Source organism: Malus sylvestris, chromosome 2 (genome assembly GCF_916048215.2).
Source record: "Malus sylvestris chromosome 2, drMalSylv7.2, whole genome shotgun sequence".
Classification (NCBI taxonomy): Eukaryota; Viridiplantae; Streptophyta; class Magnoliopsida; order Rosales; family Rosaceae; genus Malus; species Malus sylvestris.
In genome coordinates this window covers 12100848-12124523 of record NC_062261.1, presented here as the reverse complement: position 1 = coordinate 12124523, position 23676 = coordinate 12100848, and the positions used below count along the sequence as shown (strand labels likewise).

Sequence of the window (23676 nt, the reverse complement as noted above, 5' to 3'; positions counted from 1 at the left end):
CCGACTATAGTCCAAAACGTCTATTTGTAGGTGCACGGGTCATGTAATAAAGTAAGGGGTGAGCATCACAAACGTTCGTCGCTCCCCCTTAGAGAATCCACCCCAGCTAGGTTTGAAAATAGTATATGACACTATATGTATTATAGGAAAATGATGCACATCAAAAGCTTCGTTTAGTTTTGAAAATAGATTGTATACTCACACAATTTCCTTTTAAAAAGAAAATAGGGATCCCAATAAATCACTACATGCCTGATGACCGGTCCAATGACCAACTATCCCCTGTAACGAGAGTGTTCTTTAATGCTCTACCCTTAGTTATCTTAGTACCTCTCCTAGAAAGGTAGCGGTAATAATCCCTTCGTAGTAGCCCCTCCGGAGGTTTAGGGGATCGAAACCCAAGGCGGTCGCTATGCCCCCTTCACTCTCAAGTCATCACTTTAATTTGTAGCATAAAACAACATGCATATCATGATAGTTGAACAGGTACTCTCTGACGTTACATGTCGATCCTAAACGTATCTCAGGATTTGGAGCATGACACATATAATTCTACAAGAAACAGATCATTTCTCTTGGTCAAAACATTTCTTCCAGTCATTGGCTTATTTTTTCTAGAAATTTGCCCGAGGCTTTTTACTGCTGCATATCCGAAGAATTTTCCATAATTTATACACAATAGCAGCAGATGAATCTTAAATTGAAAAAGAGAAAGAGAAGCAGTATATTACAATAAAATCCAAGCCTAAACTGAACGTATCTCGGGATCGGGCCAAGACACATATAATTCTGCAAGAAACAGATCATTTTTCTATGTCAAAACATTTCTTCCAGTCATTGGCTTATTTTTATGGAAATTTGCCTGAGGCTTTTTACTGCTGCATATCCGAAGAATTTTCCATAACTTATACACAATAGCAGCATATGAATCTTAATTGGAAAAAGAGAAAGAGAAGCAGTAAATTACAATAAAATCCAAATTTAAACTAAGTAGTTGAATGAGATCCTGTTCCAGTTTCGGTACTACCAAGAACTCCCACTAAAGTTTTGTAGCCTGAGATGTTGCTTGACAATTCCCAACTCAGTGAATTGCTCAAGGTTCTGGACAGAAGCTGTACAATCTCCTCCATGCCCGGGCGAGCAGCGGGGTTTTTGTTCAAGCAGTTATCAATCAGTTTGATCACGAACACAGCAAGTTCTGGAGGATAACTCTCTTGCATAGAAGGATCCATGAACTCCCTCAAACTCTGACCTCCGTCTTTGTTGTTAAGCACAGAGTTTACAACATCAGACAAGAGATCGTAAAACATAGCAACCTCTTTTCCAGTGAGTATTTCCAGCATGAGAACGCCAAATGCGTAGACATCAAGCTTTGGGGATATCAAGCCATTTTCCAAGTACTCAGGAGCCATGTAGCCTATTGTTCCGACAATGTGATTTGTCAAAGAAAACTCACCTTCCGGCGCTTCTGTTGACCTTGCTAGACCGAAGTTTGCAATCTTGGCCCTGAAATCGCTGTCAAGAAGAATGTTACTGCTCATTACATCCTTGTGGACATGGGGAGGAGTGGTGAAGCTGTGGAGATAGTGAAGCCCTGAGGCCACATCCAGCATAATCTGTATTCTCTGTGTCCAATTCAGGAACTTCCCGTCATTGCTACTGTTGTAAATCCAATCACTCAAGGGTCCATTGACAGCATACTCGTAGATAAGATACGAATGTCCGTCATTAAAACAAACTCCAGAGAGGCGAATGATATTGGAATGGCTGACTTTTTTTAGTAAATTTATCTCTTTGGACACATCTCCATTCATCTCCTTAATGGCTGCCAAATCCTCATTAATTTTGGCGCGATAAATAGACCCTTTAATCAAATAAGCAGTGCTAAAACCATCTGTTGCGCGTTGCAGTTCCTCAAATTTGTAAACTTTGAGGGATTGAGCTATGCCAGATAAGGACTCTAGGAAGTCCCGAGATCCTTCTTCCTCCACCTTCTCTTGTGGTTTCTCAAGTGCCTCAAAGCTCTCTGAGGCGATAACTGGATCGAAGCCCTTCTTAGTACTTCTGCGGAAAAATACGCAAAAGATAATAACGCCTATGACCAATACAAGCCCACCTCCTCCAAGAACCCCAACAAGGGCGTAAACCCATGTTTTGTTTGAGTTATTGGAGGGAGGTGGAGGTGGAGGTGGAGGTGTTGCCGGAGGTGATGGTGATGACGAGGGAGGCTCTACGGTTTGAGAATTATTTGGAGGGTTCTTCAAAGGAACTAAGAGTGTGCTGAAGGAATAAATTGTGGAACCCTGCTCCGGAAGGCCGTTAGCTTCGAGAGTTCTCCCTGTATCTGAACCAAATGATCCAAATCTATTGCTGATCAATGAAACATAATCGTCTGGGGCAACTAAGTAAGTCAAAAGATACTTGAAACCTAGATCAGTTTGGTTCTTTGTGGGACAAGCACATCTAAGAGGAACATTGAGTCTATCACCAATAGACAAGTCTTCTGCAGTTCGATTACCATTCTGATTCAACATAGCTTGACATGTCGAAAGGCCTTGCAATGTGTTATTCGCAATGATAAAAAAGGTATCGCCATTGACAACAACATGAGATGTGTTTAGCTGATAATACTCACCTGAGCAGGAGCAATTAATCGGAACAATCACCAACTTGTTGGTTTCGAACGTTGCAGTCTCAGAAACCGAATTTACCTCCGCCAGCTGAGACGGGTCGGAAGCCAGCAGTTTGGAGATGGCAGAGACCGCGTTGTAAGGCGCCCGGGATCTGAAGGTGAGGAATGTTTGGCAACTCTTGCTTGCTCCATTGCAGGTGTAGCCAAGAACAGATTTTGAGTAAGTTTCTGGGTTGTTACAATCTGAGAAGGCCTGTCCCTCGTAGGGCTGCTGAGCAAAAATCAAACAAGAACAACAAAAAATGGTGAGAATTATAGCAGATACGAGAGGGAGGATATTCATTTTTCTTGAATCGAAAGGTGTGGAGTTTTTCTGCAAGGAAAAGTTCGGAACTTCGGACTTGGAATATATTGCAAAATTTGTGGGCCTCTTGAGGTGCTAATATCGAATTTTTATGGTGAATTATTAATTTATGCAAAAACCAGGGTGGATTGAAGAAGGACTGTCTAGTTAGTTGCCTTGTTTGACTTCAACTTTTTTCAGAACTTGATCTGTAAGCGGAGTTAATCTTCAATTAGTACTAAAAAAATAGTTTATTCTGTTCTTATTAAAAAAAGTAGGTTTGTATTGTGACACTAATCTTTGACACGTATCAGCATTGGTTGGGAAGGCACTAAAGAGCAATTAAATACTTCTATAATCTGGTGTACACATTATCTTATTTTATTATTAAATAGTTTATATTATACCCAATAATTCCTTTTGTATATGATGCTTATTATAGGACCAGGATCCTCTCCTGAGCAGATGGAGAGGATCCTCCTGACTAGGCCCATCGGGCCATTCATTTTTATCCAACGGCTACAAACAGGGAGTCCCTTTAAAAGTTATAATAATTATAGCCATTAGATAAAAAATGAACGGCCCGATGGGCTTGGTCAGGAGGATCCTCTCCATCTGCTCCGGAGAGGATCCTGATCCCTTATTATATAGGTCAGAAGGGCAATTATAACCCTTACTCAATCAACATAAGGTTCAAGTCTCCAAATTCGCATTTCATTATTAAGGAGACGATATATAGTAACTAAAGATTAGGCTAATAAAGCTACACACAAAGGCTAAGAAGAACCTAAAATTAGACAATTAGTATTTTCTATGCCAGAAACTATGATACAATTCACAAAGTGTCACATCTTATATAGTAAGAGGAAAATAAATTAGGGTTTATTTCTTATGAGCATAAAGTGTTGGTGACACATTCCCACCGAAGTCGAGACGTGTTGGTCGTCACGTGAGGGTGACGTAGCCAAGTGCGCAATATAAGTGATGATAATAATAAGAAAATACGACTAAGTAAAAACCAAAACTAAACTTACTTAAACTAGAGATAATATGTAAGTGCGTGAAAGTGATCAAGTATAAAATACACACATACCAGAGCATAGGTAAATGAAAGTGCAGTCGAACTAACTAAGTACTAATTATACAAACGGAGAGAAGATCCCTACAGTTATTTAGTAGTTCGTCAGAACCACCGAGAAGTCCTCGTGAGCCACCAAGATGTACAGCTACCTAGGACCTGGAGGGGCGCAAAACAAAAGGGTGAGTGGGCAAAAACAAAACATTTGAAAACACATTTATCTTTTCTGAATATAATAACCCATCATTGTAAAATCCGTATAATTTTTAGAAAATAATACTATGTATGTACATACGAATACCAATGCACAAGGCTAGTAAAAACTGAAGTATGCCATGTCATACGTTTCAATACTAAAAGATGTAAGCCAGGTGAAATCAATATAAAATAATATGTCAGTCGGAGTCACCTAATATGACCTATATGATTGGACCTATAGCTCATCAATATATGCTAGCACACGAGTCGGAACCACCTATTGTGGTCGGTACGACAAGGCTAGCACCAAACTTGGATCCAAGGTGAGCGTGCGGTGCGAGAGGTGAACATCACGTGAAGGACTGTGCCCTGGCCTCGGGTAGGAACACTAACACCGGGGTGCAGCAATGATGAGCTCTAAATGCATTTATGCATAACAATATGCCATGCAACCATTACCATCACAATATACTTACCTGAGCCTCTGCAGCATCACATGATATAATTCACGATTTATAATAATGTAATACTTAAAATGCAACTCATTTTCGACATGGCATTTAAAGCATAAATCATTTTAAAAATGTTTTGGAAACCACTATATATAATATATAAAGCAAATGCCCACTCACTAATAAGTAGCAAGATTGTAGCCCCCCAATCTCGCTTGTCCACGATTGTCCTCGGGGTACGTCTCACCTAACGCCGTTAGGAATATTCCATTATCTTTGACAGAATATTCTCCTTCTTCTTCGGTTACTCCGCCGGTTTCCACCGTCTGTACTCGCCGGAAATTGGAAAATTCTTCTAAAGCTTATAACTTTCTCATTTCTCAACCAAAATTTATGAAATTTATATGGATTTGAAGGTCTTGAAGAGTAGAACACGTTTGTACCTATTAGAGGTCCAAAATCCAATGAAAAATGGTCAGAAAAACCTTCGAAAGTTCTGGCCAACTATGTACCCTCTCTAACTTGCCTATTCCAACGTCCACTCCATACCAAAACTGCTCTAAAATGCTAGGGAAGTTGATTGGAAGCTTCCTCAAGCCTCAAAACTTCATGAATCGTCTGCGATCACATCTTCCAAAGTTCTACCGTGATGAAGCTCGAGAGTGAACGGGTCAACGCTCACCAAAACGAAAAACTAAGGGTATGGTGATGATCGTGAAGTCGAGATGAGGATGATGGTGGTCCTTATAAGCTCGATCTGTGTCAATTTGGTTAAGCTTACGAGCTGGGGTGTCTCGGGTGTACGAACAGAGAGAAAAGTCGAGAAGGAAGGAGAGAAAGGGTGAGGGTGTACGTGTGCGTGTGTGTGCGATTGGCAAAAGAAGAAAATAATAGAATCTAATTGGGCCCAAGGGAATAGAAGCCCATATAATTGGTTCGTAATTACTCGTTTATGCACTTTAATAATTGTAACTTTCTCTTTACGACTCCGATTCAAGTCTAACTCACGCCAACGTACTTGTGACGTCGAGTACGATTTAATTATGATAGCAAGGAAGATTAAAAATGCATATGTACATCCACATCACTAAGTCACCGAGGGCATAATCAGCATTTTACATACTTGGGGAGAAAATTATAATGAAAATTGGAATGGGTCGTCACAGTTGGGCAGTGAAATTGCAAGGCTGAGGAAAACAATTCGATTACACATACTTAGGTAGAGAAGACTAAGGCCTTCTCCAACCGAAGGGTCCAGATGGTCGAAAATAGCCCGAAAACCGTCTCCAACTAAAAGTTATGTCAAAAGGCTTGTGGGCCCCACTGGACAAAAAAAGGCCAAATGGCCAACCGGCCCTGGGCTGGGCTAGAATTCAAATTGCAACAGCTAGCTAGCTGACGTCAACTAGCCATTATTTTTTATTTTATTTTTTTTACAAATATTTTTTTTTAATCCTATTTTTTCCTATAACTTCCTAAGCCATTAAACAACATTAAATTAAACTAAGTAACACGAAACAACATTAAACAATATGAAACAAGATTAAATAACATTAAACAACATAAAAATTATACAACATAAATTTAAGTTATTGTAGTTTTTAAATTTAATTTGTAGTTTTTAAATTTAATTTGTAGTTTTTAAATTTAAGTTATAGTTTTTAAATTTAAATTGTTGTAGTTTTTAAATTTCAATAATAAATTATGTTTGACCCTATGGCATTTGGCTCTCGGTTAGAGACGGTTTTTTGTGACAGGACTAAAATGAGCCATATGACCCTTTAGCCCTCGGTTGGAGATAGTAAGAAATATGGCCCTACACTATTCATTAAACTATTAATTTCTTGGAGGGCCATAAGGCTAAAACGAGTCAGCTAGCTATTATTTTTGAAATTTTTTTATTTTTTACATAAAAATTTTATTTTTTGTTTTTAAATTTTATTTTATTTTCCTATAACATTCTAAGCCATTAAACAACATTAAATTAAACTAAGTAACATGAACCAACATTAAATAATTTGAAACAATATTAAATAACATTAAACAGCATAAAAATTATACAACATAAATTTAAGTTGTTGTAGTGTTTAAATTTAATTTGTAGTTTTTAAATTTAAATAATAAATTATGTTTGACCCTATGGCCTTTGGCTCTCGGTTGGAGACGGTTTTTTGTGATAGGGTTAAAACAAGCCTTATGACCCTTTAGCTCTCGATTGGAGATAGTAAGAAATATGGCCCTACACTGTTCATTAAAATATTAATTTCTTGGAGGGCCAGAAGGCTAAAACAAGTCATCTGACCCTCCTTCGGTTGGAGATGGTCTGAGAGTAAGGGCATGACAACTTCGTAAAGGGTCCTATGACGGTCACTGACATTTGGATGATTCCTATACGCTTTATCCAACAAAATCCTCTCTTGATCCTCTTTACGAGGATTCAAGGATTCATCGTATATCGTGCGATCAGTTTTTGTCAAGTACTATTTGTGTTGAATTTTAAATTAAAAAATTTAAAATAATTTCTAACCACACGATATACGATAAATTGACACGATTTACGATTTTTCAAGATCCTTGTAAAGAGTATCTAGATTCCGCTTTGATGATTCAAGTTATACCAAAAACCCAACAAAAATGCTTTATGTTGATATTTGGTCACATAAACTTTGGAATTTACTAGTGTTCTTTAATGTCTAAAAGTACGGAGCAGGAAGGTTGATGGAGCTTTCATTTGAACTTTTAACCTTCTTTCCCTACAATTGATGTGGATCCCTTCTTGTTATTGTGTTTCACAATATCCTTTTCTTAGGGATACTAGGGATCCCGTGATCGTAACCGTTCATCGTACATCATGCAGTCAATTTTCATTAGGTACTATTTCTATTAAATTTTGAAATGATTTCTGACCCAAAGCAGCCAGCTAGCTGGCCCTGGGCCGAGCCAGAATTCAAATTGCAATGGCTAGCTAGCTAACGTTAGCTAGCCGTTATTTTTGAATTTCTTTTTACAGTTTTTTTGTTTTTTTTACAATTTTTTTTTAAATTCTATTTTTTTCCTATAACTTCCTATGCCATTAAACAACATTAAATTAAATTAAGTAACATGAAACAACATTAAACAATATGAAACAACATTAAATAACATTAAACAACATAAATTTAAGTTCTTGTAGTTTTTAAATTTAAATAATAAATTATGTTTAGCCATATGACCCTTTGACTCTCGGTTGAAGACGGTTTTTTTGTGACATGGCTAAAACAAGCCTTATAGCCCTCAGTGTCACAACCCGTCCCGGAAGATTAGTTTCGATGACGTGAAATGACTAGTTTACCCTTAGACGTTAAAATGTGTGGTGTGTGATTTGTTTTGAGATAGATTAATTAAGCTTCTCCTAAGTTTTTGGAACCACTTAGGAACTAAGAAGCTTTGGTTGTGATTGGGTTGTTGGCTAGTTTTGGACCACACACATTACTCATCCCTTCTTTCTCACTCCCGTACTCTCTCTCTCTCTCGGTTTTCACTCTCTCTCTCTCTTCCCTCTTTCGTACGGACAAGCTTCAACTCACCCCAAACCTTGTAGAACGAAGGTATAATTGTCACCATTGTGTTCCTTGTGATGCTACGAATCGTTTGACACCAATTTCAGGTAAAAAATCCTTTGAAAACTCATGAACCCGTAACCCAATTTTCATGCACTGTTTATACTGACGTAAAACCTTGTATTTTAGGGAAATCTAAGCTCATAGGAAGCTTAATGAGGTCCTCACGAGTCTTGGGGTAGTTCGTTCAAGGAATTTGGACGTCGGGATCACAAGAAACGTCGAGTTACAGTTTTGGTCAGAATTTCGAAGCTTCCCCGACGTGATTTCATGAGATTGGAAGCTTCAAGTAGGTATAACGCCATTCTTCTCACTCTAAGCTTTCATATGGTTCAAATTTCATGAAAAAAGGTTGAAAAACGAGTGAGAATAGTGAGTTTAAATTTTCACCCAGTTTTCCGACGACCGGCGACTCGCCGGGGACGAAGACGGAATATTCTGTCAGTTTGGACGAAATATGCTGACGCCGTCAGTTAGTTTGGACAGTTACCGTTGGGTTTTAACGGAATATTCTGGGGAATATTCTTAATGCTGTTTCTATTCCGTTACACATGCCAAGCACGTGGCCGCGTGTGACTGGCGCGTGGGAGCTCGGAAAAATATTCTAAAAATATGGGGATGTTCGTGGAGTTGTGTAGGTCATTGTGGTATATTCATATACCCATTTTGAGCTATGTATGAGAAGTTATTAGCTAGTTTTGCCTATGTGCTTTAAAATAACGTTTTTATAGTTAATTCGCATATAGGTGAGACTTATCCCGAGGACGAGCGTATCCACGGGCGACTCGGAGGCTACGACCCTTCGACATACCAGTGAGTGGTCTTTTGTTTTCAGTACATATTTATATACTTGATATATTTCCCAAAAATGAATTTTTTTTAAGGAAAATATGCTTTGAAATAATATGTCAAATGCTTTTATATTCTGAATATGCATTTCATGGTTATATATATATATATATATATATATATATATATATGTGGTGTTGTGGAGGCACAGGTAAGTTCAGGTAAGTTATGTTTGGTTATATGAATCATCGATGATGTGATATGTGACTGAATAATGTTGAGCTCATAAAATTGCATCTAGGGTGATTGTGATTTAGCCAGAGATGTGAAGTACAAACCTGTTTATTTACGTCACCTCCCGCACTATATGCTCATATTGGATCCAACTTAAGTGCACAGTCTTGTCGTACAGACCTTATTTATGGTTCTGACTCGTAGGTGACTAGCGATTTATCACCCAGCTATTATGAGAGAATAGAATTGAGCATAATTATATTACACGCAATCTTGTCGTACAGATCCATTTTTAGTGGTTCCGACTTATGTGCAGTATATTGCCGTGACTCCGGCTAGATTGACTTTTGAGCTATGAATTCAGCCGTACAGACTACCACAAGGGTTTCGCCTAACATGTCATATTTCTATGAAATCATTCTTACCTGGATTGTTTATTTTGTTATATTTTGACATGGCATACATATGAATATGATTATGTGAAGCATGAATTGAATTGTTATGATTTTATATATATATATATATATATATATATGTATGTATGTATGTATGTATGTATGTATGTATATCTTATATCTTGATTCTGGGAAAATTATACATGTTTTACAGCGAAGGGTTAGATATATTGATAAATGAAATGATTTTGTAAAACAATTATTTTTGCCCACTCACGTTTTCTGTTTTGTGCCCCTCCAGGTTTTAAATAAGCTTGTTGTTGGTGGCTTGAGTACATCGGTAGTTCTAACTTATCTAAATAATAGTAGGACATTCCTGGTACTGTATAACTAGTACTTGTCTTACTGGACTGCACCTAGACTTTTATGCTCTGATTAAGAGTGTTTACGGTTATAACTAACTCCTATCACTTTCTGTTTAGTAGTGCACTCTAGTAATTTGGTTTTTAATTATTCGTATATTTCCTATCATTATCACTTCCGCACTGTGCACATGGCTACGTCATTCTCACGTGACGGCCAGCATGTCTTGATCTCAGTCGGGGTGTGTTAGTTTGGTATCAGAGCCTAGGCTTAGCAGTCCTGTATAATTCTTGAATGTTCTAATCCTTGTGATGTCTTATGTCAGAACTATGCCGCTTCTTAGAGAGCCCCGCCAATCAGCTGAATCTAGTTTCCCTTATATTGCTCAATTAGGGGAAGCTATAGTTTCTGCCATTCAGGCAACATTCCGTACTCCTCAGATGACACCTCTTGAGACAGTTCATAATCCGAAGTTGACTCACTTCATGGGAAATGAAGGTCATGAGGGGGCAGAAAAATGGCTGAATCATGTGGAGAAGACCTTTCAGGTGATGCAGAGTCAGGGAAATATTTCTTCTGATAAGTGGGTCGAGACGACTACCTAGTTTTTTGGAGAACAGCCTGTATCCTGGTGGAGACAGGTGTCTTACCAGATGACCCCGTAAGAGATTGTGGACTGGGGAATGTTTAAGAAGCTGTTTCAGAAAAGGTTCATTCCTCATGCGTATATAGATCTTAAGAAACAGGAGTTTACTCATCTGAGGCAAGGAAGGATGTCCACTAATGAGTATTACAAGATGTTTACTGATTTGTCGAGATATGATCTGGAGGTTTCTAATCTGGTAAAGATGCTTCGTCGTTTCAGTTTAGGTACTAAGAAGAAATGGCGTTCTATAGCAACATCGACTCAATGTGCTTCTTACCAGAAGTTTTATGAGATTCTACTGAGGATTGAGGCCTCAGAGAACATACCTAGTGAAAGTGAAGATGAGGAAGGAAAGAATGGGGGCTAGAGACGAGATGATAAAGGAAAAGGGCAAGCATTTCAGGGACCCCGCAAGACCTAGAACTTTAAGAGGAGTGGTGGCAGTTCCATCTCTTCTAGCGGAGGATTGAGTACTAATATGCAGATGAGAGGTGGTAGATTTACTGGAGGTCCAAGGTTCAAGAGACAGAGAGATTTTGGTGGTTCAGGTGGATATGGTGCTCTCTTATGCCGCAGGTGTAATAATTGGCATTTTGGGGAGTGTAGGAGAGGCAGCAATGGATGTTTTACTTGTGGACAGGTGGGTCATAGGGCTGCCCAATGCCCTCAGAATCAGCAGAGACCCCATCAGTCTTCTTTCCCACCACCTGCACCGACCCAGCAAGCTTCAGGATTTGGTGGTTATTCTCAAACTGGACGAGGAAGTGCCTACCACTATCAGGGTGATGCCGCTCTTTACACCTCAAGACAGCAGCAGTACTCTCAGGATCCTTAGTATCAGAATGGGTATCCTCAATATCAGGGAGAATCTATGTCTTATCAGTCACATTCAGCCGATAGATCTCAGTGGTACCAAGGGGGACAGCCCCAGTAAGGAGAGATTGATGTTAGTAGTGCAGGATCTTCAAGGCAGTCGGGTCAACAAAGACAGGGACGTGGTATTCATGCCAACAGAGGTCGGGTGGACAATAGCAGAATCAAGGGCGTATCCACAACATGTCACTACAACATGCCCAGAATAATCCAGATTTAATCATGGGTACGTTAAATATTCTTGGTCATTTTGCTAGAGTATTGATTAATTGTGGTGCTACACATTCTGTTATTTCTCATACATTTGCTCAAGTGACGCAACCTCATCATACACCTCTAGGATATAATTTAGAATTTTTTATGCCTAGAGGGGATAAATGTTTAGTGGATCGGGTATATCCAGGATGTCCAGTGATAGTAGAGGATATTATTATGCCGGCTAATCTTATGCCGTTGGATATTATGGATTTTGATGTGATTTTGGGCACTTATTGGTTACACTATAATCGTGCCAAGATGGATTGTTATGGGAAGACAGTCACATTTCATTGTCCTGGATTACCTGAAGTTACATATGTAAAAGAGCCTAGTAGGGTGAGGCATGGTATTATTTCAGCCATGAAAGCAAAGAGATTGTTGTCGAAAGGTTGTCAAGGATATTTGGCTCATGTGGTGTTGAATGATGATGCTCCTAGTAGTGTGGAGGATGTTCAGGTGGTGAAATATTTTCCGGATGTATTCCCTGAGGATTTGCCTGGATTGCCGCCAGATAAAGAGGTGGAGTTTGTTATTGATCTGCTTCTAGGTACGAATCTCATATCCTTAACTCCTTATAGAATGGCTCCTGCTAAATTAAGGGAATTGAAAGTCCAGTTGCAAGAGTTAGTGGATAAAGGTTTTATTCAGCCGAGTACTTCACCTTGGGGAGCTCCAGTTTTATTTGTAAGGAAGAAATATGGAACTTTGAGGCTGTGCATTGATTACAGGCAATTGAATCGGGTAACCATTAAGAACCGTTATCCATTGCCTCGTATGGACGATTTATTTGATCAACTTAGAGGTGCATACGTATTTTCTAAGATTGACTTGAGGTCGGGATACTATCAGTTGAAGATTAATAATGAAGATGTCCCTAAAACCGTATTCAGGACTCGATATGGTCATTATGAATTTCTTGTGATGCCATTCGGGTTAACTAATGCACCAACAGCTTTTATGGATTTGATGAATCGAGTATTCCAGCCATATTTGGACAGGTTTGTTATTGTCTTCATTGACGATATTCTGGTATACTCTAAGTCTAAGGTTGAGCATGCTAGACATCTGAAATTGGTGTTGAGCAGTTTGAGGGAACACCAACTATATGCTAAGTTTAGCAAATGTGAATTCTGGTTGAATCAAGTGGCATTTTGGGGACATGTCATTTCTGCTCAAGGCATTCAAGTGGATTCTCAGAAAGTGGCAGCTGTAAAGAATTGGGAGCAACCTCGAACCGTCACCGAAGTATAGAGTTTTCTTGGCCTAGCAGGCTATTATTGACGGTTCGTTAAGGATTTTTCAGTGATTGCTCTGCCATTGACGAGGTTGACTCGAAATAATGTTAAGTTTGAGTGAGATAATAAATGTGAGCAAAGTTTCCAACAGCTGAAGTACTACCTCACTCATGCGCATGTTCTAGCACTTCCAGATGATAACGGTAATTATGAGGTTTATAGTGATGCTTCTCTGAATGGTTTGGGTTGTGTATTGATGCAACATGGTAGGGTGATTGCTTATGCTTCGAGACAGTTGAAACCTCATGAGAAGAATTACCCTACACATGATTTGGAGTTAGCAGCTATCATCTTTGCCTTGAAAATTTGGAGACATTATCTTTATGGTGAGAAATGTAAGATCTTCACATATCATAAAAGTTTTCAGTATTTGTTTACTCAGAGAGATCTTAATCTTCGACAGTGAAGGTGGATTGACTTACTTAGTGACTATGATTGCATGATTGAGTATCACCCTGGTCGTGCAAATGCAGTGGCGGACGCACTTAGTAGAAAGACTCCAGCCAGACTTAATGCCATGTATGATTGTCATGTTCCTTTCTTAGTAGATTTGAGGTCCACTGGAGTGGAGCTAGGAGTCGAAGATCGAGAAGAAGCCTTGCTTGCTTATTTTCAGGTTAGGCCAGTTTTAATTGATCGTATGCTTGAGGCTTAGATGATTGATGAGGAGACCCAGGAAATAATTCAAGCAAGGAACCAAGGAAAAAAGAAAGATTTTGGGATTCGAGAAACTGATGGCATGCTTATGCAGGAAAGCGGGATGTATGTGCCGAATAATGCAGAATTAAAGAAAGAAATTTTGGATGAAGCATATATTTCAGCATATGCGATGCATCCAGGAGGCACTAAAATATATCATACTATTAGACCATTTTATTATTGGCTGGGTATGAAAAGAGAAATTGCCGAATATGTGAGTAGATGTGCCATTTGCCAACAGGTTAAAGCTGAAAGGAAGAAGCCGTTTGGGTTGATGCAGCCACTTCCCGTTCCACAGTGGAAATGGGAAAATATTACTATGGATTTTGTGTACAAGCTTCCTCGCACACAGAATGGTTATGACAGCATTTGGGTGGTAGTTGATCGACTTACGAAGTCAGCACATTTTATTCCAGTAAAGGCAAAGTATTCGTTAAGCCAATTAGCTAAGTTATTTATATAGCAGATTGTGAAGTATCATGGTGTGCCAGTTAATATTATCTCGGATCAGGATCCTAGATTTACTTCCAAGTTCTAGATAGCATTCCAGGAAGCTCTTGGTACGAGATTACTTTATAGTACGGCATATCATCCTCAGTCATATGGACAATCTAAGAGGACCATTCAGACATTAGAGGATATGTTGAGATCTTCAGTGCTAAAGTTTGGAGATAGTTGGCATGATTGTTTAGATTTGATGAAGTTAGCCTATAACAACAGTTACCATTCGAGTATTGGTATGACACCATTTGAGGCACTTTATGGGAAATCTTGTCGTACGCCTCTATGTTGGTCAAAGGTTGGCGAAAGAGTTTTAGTGGGCCCTGAGATTGTGGATGTGACTACTTAAAATGTTCAGGTAATAAAGTTTAACCTGAAAACGGCCCAAGATTGACAAAAGAGTTTAGTAGACAAGCATGCCATTGATCGGAAGTATGATGTAGGCAATTGGGTATTTCTGAAGCTATCACCTTGGAAATGTGTTGTACGATTTGGAAAGAAAGGAAAGTTGAGTCCTAGGTACATTGGACCATATATTATGACCGAGTGAGTCGGTAAGGTTGCTTACAGGCTTGAGTTGCCTCTAGAGTTATCCAAGGTGCACGATGTATTTCATGTTTCGATGTTTCGACATTATGTTTCAGATCCTTCACATGTGATTCATCCTCAACCTTTGGAAATCAATTTGGACTTGACTTATGATGAGGAGCCAGTGACTCTGTTGGATTGGAAGGATAAGGAACTAAGGAACAAGACCGTACGCTTGGTGAAAGTTTTATGGAGAAATCATTAAGTGGAAGAAGCTACTTGGGAGACAGAGGATCAGATGAAAGAGATGTATCCACGCTTGTTCTATGATTATTAGTGGATGTATTGGTTGTATGTAATTTCGAGGATGAAATTTTATAAGATGGGGAGATTGTCACAACCTATCCCGGAAGATTAGTTTCGATGACGTGAAATGACTAGTTTACCCTTAGACGTTAAAATGTGTGGTGTGTGATTTGTTTTGAGATTGATTAATTAAGCTTCTCCTAAGTTTTTGGAACACTTAGGAACTAAGAAGCTTTGGTTGTGATTAGGTTGTTGGCTAGTTTTGGACCACACACATTACTCCTCCCTTCTCTCTCACTCTCGTACTCTCTCTCTCTCTCGATTTTCACTCTCTCTCTTCCTTTTTTCATACGGACAAGCTTCAACTTACCCCAAACCTTGCAAATCGAAGGTGGAATTGTCACCATTGTGTTCCTTGTGATGCTACGAATCGTTTGACACCAATTTCAGGTAAGGAATCCTTAAAAAACTCATGAACTCGTAACCCAATTTTCATGCACTGTTTATACTCACGTAAAACCTTGTGTTTTAAGGAAATCTAAGCTCATATGAAGCTTAATGAGGTCCTCACGAGTCTCGGGGTAGTTCGTTTGAGGAATTTGGACGTCGGGATCACGAGAAACGTCGAGTTACAGTTTTGGTCGGAATTTCGAAGCTTCCCCGACGTGATTTCGTGGGATTAGAAGCTTCAAGTAGGTATAACGCCATTCTTCTCACTCTAAGCTTTCATATGGTTCAAATTTCATGAAAAAGGTTGAAAAACGAGTGAGAATAGTGAGTTTAAAGTTTTACCCAGTTTTCCGGCGACCAGTGACTCGCTGGGGACGAAGACGGAATATTCCGTCAGTTTGGACGGAATATGCTGACGTCGTCAGTTATTTTGGACGGTTACCGTTGGGTTTTAACGGAATATTCCAGAGAATATTCCTAACGCTGTTTCTATTCCGTTACACGTGCCAGACATGTGGCCGCGCGTGACCGGCGCGTTTTGCCGTGCCCTTGCCGGAGCATGGCCGCAAGTGGGAGCTCGAAAAAATATTCTTAAAATATGGGGATGTTCGTGGAGTTGTGTAGGTCACTGTGGTATATTCATATACCCATTTTGAGCTATGTATGAGAAGTTATTAACTAGTTTTGCCTATGTTCTTTAAAATAACGTTTTTATAGTTAATTCGCATATAGGTGAGACTTATCCCGAGGACGAGCGTATCCACGGGTGACTCGGGGGCTACGACCCTTCGACATACCAGTGAGTGGTCTTTTGTTTTCAGTATATATTTAAATACTTGATATATTTCCCAGAAATGCATTTTTTTTTTAAGGAAAATATGCTTTGAAATAATATGTCAAATGCTTTTATATTCTGAATATGCATTTCATGGTTGCATATATATAAATGTGGTGCTGTGGAGGCACAGGTAAGTTCAGGTAAGTTATGTTTGGTTATATAAATCATTAATGATGTGATATGTGACTGAATAATGTTGAGCTCATAAAATTGCATCTAGGGTAATTGTGATTTAGCCAGAGATGTGAAGTACAAGCATGTTTATTTACATCATCTCCCGCACTATATGCTCACATTTGATCCAACTTAAGTGCACAGTCTTGTCGTACAGACTTTATTTATGGTTCCGATTGGTAGGTGACTAGCGATTTATTGCCCGACTATTATGAGAGAATAGAATTGAGCATAATTATATTACACCCAATCTTGTCGTATAGATCCATTTTTAGTGGTTCCGACTTATGTGCAGTATATTGCCGTATAGGTCATTGCAGTGACTCCGGCTAGATTGACTTTTGAGCTATGAATTCAGCCGTACATTCTACCACAGGGGTTCCGGCTACCATGTCATATTTTTGTGAAATCATTCTTACTTGGATTGTTTACTTTGTTATACTTTGGCATGGCATACATATGAGTATGATTATGTGAAGCATGAATTGAAATGTTATGATTATATATATATATATGTATGTATGTATGTATGTATGTATGTATGTATGTATGTATGTATGTATGTATGTATGTATGTATGTATATGCTTATATCTTGATTCTGGGAAAATTATACATGTTTTACAGCGAGGGGTTAAATATGTTGATAAATGATATGATTTTGTAAAACAATTATTTTTGCCCACTCACATTTTCTGTTTTGCGCCCCTCCAGGTTTTAAATAAGCTTGTTGTTGGTGGCTTGAGGACGTCGGCAGTTCTGACTTATCTAAATAATAGTAGGACATTCCTGGTACTGTATAACTAGTACCTGTCCTACTGGACTGCACCTAGACTTTTATGCTCTGATTATGAGTGTTTACGGTTGTAACTAACTCTTATCATTTTCTGTTTAATAATGCACTCTAGTAATTTGGTTTTTAATTATTCGTATATTTCCTATCATTATCGTTTCCGCACTGTGCACATGACTACGTCACTCTCACATGACGGCCATCATGCCTTGATTTCAGTCGGGGTGTGTCACTTTGGCCCTCGGTTGGAGATGGTAAGAAGTATGGCTCTGCACTGTTAATTAAAATATTAATTTCTTGGATGGCCAGAGGGTTAAAATGGGCATTCTGGCCCTCATTCGGTTGGAGATGGTTTGAGAGGAAGGGCATGGCAACTTCCTAAAGGGTCGTGATGGTCATTGACATTTGGATTATTCCTATACGCTTTATCTAACAGAATCCTCTCCTGATCCTCTTTATGAGAATTCGGGTATTCATCGTACATCGTGCAGTCAGTTTTAGTCAAGTACTGTTTGTGTTTAATTTTAAATTAAAAGTTTAAAATAATTTCTAACCACATAATATATAATGAATGGACATGATTTATGATTTTTCAAGATCCTCATAAAGAGTATCCGGATTCCGCTTTGACGATACAAGTTATACCAAAAACCCAACAAAAATGCTTTATGTTGGTATTTGGTCACATAAACTTTGGAATTTACTAGTGTTCTTTAATGTCTAAAAGCCTGGAGCAGGAAGGTTGATGGAGCTTTCATTTGAACTTTTAACCTTCTTTCCCTACAGTTGATGTGGATACCTTCTTGTTATTGTGTTCCACAATATCCTTTTCCTAAGGATCCTAAGGATCCTATGATCGTAACCGTTCATCGTACATCGTGCGGTCAATTTTCGTTAGGTATTATTTATATTTAATTTTAAAATTTAAATTTTGAAATGATTTCTGACCGTATGATGCATGATAAACGATCACGATCACGATATCCCTAGGATCCCTAGAAAAAGGATCTGGCCCACAACAGAAGCACGAAGTTGTAAACTTTGTTTTATTTGCATTATTAATACATTTCTTATTAGCTTGGTTGGAGAATTCCAACTTGAACCTCTTTTAATGTTTAAAACATAAAGATAATTCAAATTAGTACGTGTACATCGCCTAGGTCATTGGTTTGATCAAATGCTTAACATCCAAAATGAAATGATTTCCACAAAAAAAAATTTTACCCATGCACAAATCCGTTTTTATGGTCTTTGAAAGTAAAAGAGAATCAAAGATCTCTTGTAGGGTTCAATTCTCACTGTATTTCAATGATTCAATCATATATATCTTTAAGGTCGTCCCTAAAAAAATCATATCTATCAAACACTAAATAAAGAGAGACAACCCTTTTCATCACCCTTACCTAATAAGAAATGTATTTCTGAACCCCTCTAGAACAAAAACCTTAAAGGTAAAAACCTGCAATAAAATGAGTTTTGCAGATGGTGCAACAACTTTTTTTAATGACTCGACCAGAACTTCTGTGTTTGAGAGTTACAAGTTACAACATACGTTAATTGTAAAAACAAGATAACTTTCGGTGCCTTTCATTTGTTATAACAATAATACTTGAGTACTTACTAGGTAGTATTTACTTTTTAATTTTGTCTAATGATATATTAACACATGTTTTATTGTTTTGAAAAATAAAGAATATGTTATTAAACTTAGGTGTATAGGCCCATAGGGTACATGTTTTATTATCCAAGGATAATACTTAGGTACATATAGTATAGAGTACTCACTAGTGAGTACCCAAGTATATATTATCTTTTTACTATAATATGTTCGTTAGTTGTTATTAAAAAAAATGATAGCTATGTATCATTCGTATGGATTCTCTTTATTGTTCGGCTCTTTCCCACGTTCTTTTATAGTTTTGATGCATGCAAGGATAATTTATGAAAAAACAAAAAAAAAACAAAATTATATTCACTTGTCAAACTGTCAAACTGTGACTACACAGTAATGATTGCTACTTTCAAAGAAGGATGCCAAAAATTTAATATCCAATTAAACAACTATATGTGGTTCAAAATAGAAGAAATTCTATTATATATAAGAACTTTTGATTTGCACATTATCTTTTCTCGGTTGAATTACTTCTCCATAGCCCAGTAGCATGTAAAGATAGATGGCAAATTACATCAGGGGCAAAACAAAGTTAATTGGATGTTCTCTCTTTATAGTTTTCTTGATCAATAATCTAGGCTCCCATTCGCTGTCTTATCTTATGCCGTCCATTATCCAAGCCTAAAGGGTTTGTGGGTTTGGAAGGTTGCCACTTTATGCTTTTTTCAACACGGCTCTCATGAATGTCGGGACAAAAATTTTACTTTGAAAACTTGATTTCAAGACTTGGTATGCAATCAAACATAGAGAGCTCATACAAGCCTCGGTGAAAGATGGGATTGCTGCTGCTGGCGCGTCCATGCACATGCTTTCGATAAGTTAGACAGTCTTAGACTTGGGATTGAGTTAGACCAGGCGAGGCAAATTTTTTATGAAATAGAGTTGTTAACCTAACAATCGCATTTGTTCTGCAACATGAGAAATGAATATTTCATGTCATAACGCATTCACTTTTCTCATGAACTTGAAATAACAATAAAGTTCAGATACAAAAAAAAAAAAAAAAAAAAAAAAACCTACTACATGTCTGGGTAACTATATGCTAAAATCTTTTTCATGTCTTAGCTCTAATAAAGTAACTACTGTTTCTAAGTTAGTTCTATTGATAAGTGCATTATTTATCATATTTTCATTTTAGTCATCCTTAGATTTTGTTAAGGAATCGATTTTAAAAAAGCCTTATTACTTTCATTTTTCTAAATTTCAACTAATTTGTGCACTTAGGACTTTTTTTATATATTTTTTATGGAAAAAAAATATTAAAACCCTTGTATTTAAGACTTTGTGTGGGAGACATGCATGCATACAGCTAGCAAAATCGGAAATACCACTCTGCAGGCTCCACTTGAATGAAAAATCACATAGTCGGTTTTTTTTACTAAATCCCCGGCCCTATTATTTGATGTCGACTAAACATAATCATCTTTCTTCATCATAGACAGCTTTTTGTACAAAACCTTAGGCGCTTGCCGTCTTTATCTCAAATTTTTACAAACCCAGCTGTCTTAAACTATATCCATTCTACGATTAAATTCTTCGATCAATATACGCACATACAATTGAGTACGAGAATACAATCATACTTTATCTAAACAGGCAAACACACTACAGGATGGACAAGGATTGTCTGCCCTCCTAATTGTGGTGCCTTTCCATGCCCTCCTATTTTGTGCGGTCATGGTTAAGCCATGTCAATATTTTATATTAATTTTTTAATGAGATAATAAGACAAAAAATAATAAAAATATAAAATATTGACGTGTCTTAACCATGACCGCACAAAATAGGAAGGCATGGAAGGACACCACAACTAGGAGGGCAGACAATCCTTATCCCTGCAGGATATCGATGGATAAGCACGAAATGACATCGACATACGCGTGCCAATGATTAGTTGCCAAGTTGTGGCGCACCGTCTCCGTTCTTTTTTTTTTTATCGTTTTCGATCTGCTTTAAAGGGTTTTTTTTTTTTTTCAACACTTTAAAGGGTTATTCTCATCCACAACTGCTTAATATTTATTTATTTTTTCCTTCTCTTCGTATTCTTTTTCGATTATATGTTTCTTTTACTAATATTTAAAGGAAAGAACATTCGTAAAAAAAATTAATGTACAATATATTGTTAAGTTTAATGACTAAAGAAATGAATATTGAGAAGTCAATAACTTAAATTAAACTAAAAGAAAAATTAAGGAACTATTGCAAAACAAATATTTTTGTGTGTAATTTTCAATTTGCAGATTCTGTTGCTGCAGTCCAGGCGTATAAAATTTCATTTTTCAGCAACAGCAAAAACATACGATATAACAGAGCAAATATAAAAACATTTCAGAAACAAGGGCGGCTCAAAAGGCATATAGGAGGGAGAGGGAAAGCCTGCAGAAAATGCTGGGTGCTGTTGGTGACATGACAGAATTTGGAGCTTTAAATTCTCTTGCCATGAAATGAACGGTTCAGAAATGTGAAGAAATAAACAATTCTGATCCGGAAGGGATTCCATACTTGTCAAACTTAACATCACTGTCCTCCATGTCAAAGTTTGATGAGATAGAGACCAGGGCAACGTACAGGTTTTTGGAAATGGTTCCTCGTCGGATTTTTTTAACGAGGATCTTAAAGATTTCGTGTGTAATCATCGTATATCGTACGGTTAAAAATTATTTTAAAATTTAAAATTTAAAATTAAATATAAATAGTACATAATAAAAACTAATCGTACGATGTACGATAAGGTGTCACAATCACAGAATCCTTAAGAATCCCAGAAAAAGAATTTGACGGGTTTTCTTATTCTAAACAGAAACGAAAATATAGAAAAAGAAGAGATGAGGATCCCATCCCGATCCAAATGGTGGGGATTCTAAGGATCTTCACATCCTAACCGTTCATCATATATCATTCTATTAGTTTTCATCAGGTACTATTTGTGTTTAATTTTAAATAAAAAAATTTAAATAATTTCTGACCATACGATATACGATGAACAACTAAAATGTGAGAATGCCAATAATGCTCATCGTTTAGATCCGGATGGGATCCAAATCCGAAAAGAAGAACAAGTAATGTAAAACGGATGAACCTGGATGACTATGGAGGCTAGATTCGAATAAATTACTGAGGACTTGGGCAATCCATATGGATTGCTGTGTTAGTTTATTTGTCTGCATATTGGATTGAATTTGGTCTTTATTTTGGGTTTAATTCACGGAAAGGATCCTATCTGTATTCTTTTTATGGGAATTCTAAGGATTCCGTGATCGTGATCGTTCATCATATGTCGTGCAGTCAGAAATTATTTTAAAATTTAAAATTTAAAATTAAATATAAGGGTAAATTACATAGTAGCCCATCAGGTTTGAGGTCTATTACAACCTCATACAACATCTTTAAAACATTTCACTTTCATACATCCAGTATCATTTTATTTCAAAATAACACCTCCGTTAGATTTTCCATCCATTAGTCTGTTAAATACTGACGTGGCTACCACATTTGTGCTGATGTGGCTGCCACGTGGAAAAAAATATTTTTGTTTTAAAACCTAAATCTTCTAAATATTAAAATTTAAAAAAAAAATACTAGAAAATCCCGAAACCCAGATCCCTTCCTTCCCCCCCTGCCTCACCCTTCTGCAACTCCCAAAATCCTCTCTTCTCCCCGCAACCCCTAAACCCATATCCCCCATCTTCATCTTCTTCCCTGCAACCCAGAAATGATAACCCCCCACCCCAAAACCAGAAACCCAGAACACCCCCGCCCCCCCCCCCCCACCCACGACCCTCCCTGTGCACCCCCTAACCCGCGACCCTCCCTCCCTCCGCACCCACCCTCTTTCGTTCTCTACACACCCTCCACTATCCTCTACACACCCCTTACCGCCGACCCAATTGCTTGTTCTACCGCCACATACCTGCAACAACAAAAAGAAGAAAAAGAAGAGGGAGGAAGAAGAAAAAAAAGAAACCCCCCAGGCCCTGCCGCGACCCACGACCCACCTCCCTTCCCCCCGCTACGCCGCGACCCACGACCCACTTCCCTTCCCCCCCGCGAACTGGGCTTTTTTTTTCTTTTTTTTTCTCTTTTTTTTTTCTTCCTCTTCTTCTTGCAGATTTTGGGGGGGGGGGGACAAACTAGGGGGTTTTTTTTTTTTTTGGGAGGGAAGGATGTGGGTTTCTGGGTGAGGTGGGTCGTGGGGGAGGGAGGGTTGCGGGGGGGGGGGGTGGATTTCTTCTTTCTACATTTGGAGATCTGGGGCGGAGTGGTGACGGAAAGCTGGCGGCGAGAGGCTGAGCTGGAGAGGTCGGCCATGGATGATCAGTTGAAGTTGCAGAGAGCGAGCAAACCAAAGAAACCCTTTTGCGCTTTGATGGTGAGGAAAATGAAGGGAGATAAATGTGAAGGGGAGATTCTGGGTGAGGTGGGTCGCGGGGTGGGGGGTGGCGTGGTGGTGGGGGGATTTCTTCTTTCTGGGTTTCTGGTTTGGGGGGTTCACCGGGTGGGGGTTTCTTCTTTTTTTGTTTCTTTTTTTTTATTTTTTTTCCCTTCTTCTTCCAAGGTTCAG

The 23676-nt window shown here is 38.2% G+C and overlaps 1 protein-coding gene across 1 annotated transcript; it reads right to left on the bottom strand.

Moving 5' to 3' along the window:
- Window positions 1-668: 668 nt before the first annotated feature.
- LOC126589405 (lysM domain receptor-like kinase 4) lies at window positions 669-3096 on the bottom strand. Its single transcript, XM_050254693.1, has one exon. It carries the CDS (start codon window positions 2973-2975, stop codon window positions 987-989), a length of 1989 nt encoding a protein of 662 aa, XP_050110650.1. The 5' UTR covers window positions 2976-3096; the 3' UTR covers window positions 669-986.
- Between the last annotated feature and the right edge of the window lie 20580 nt (window positions 3097-23676).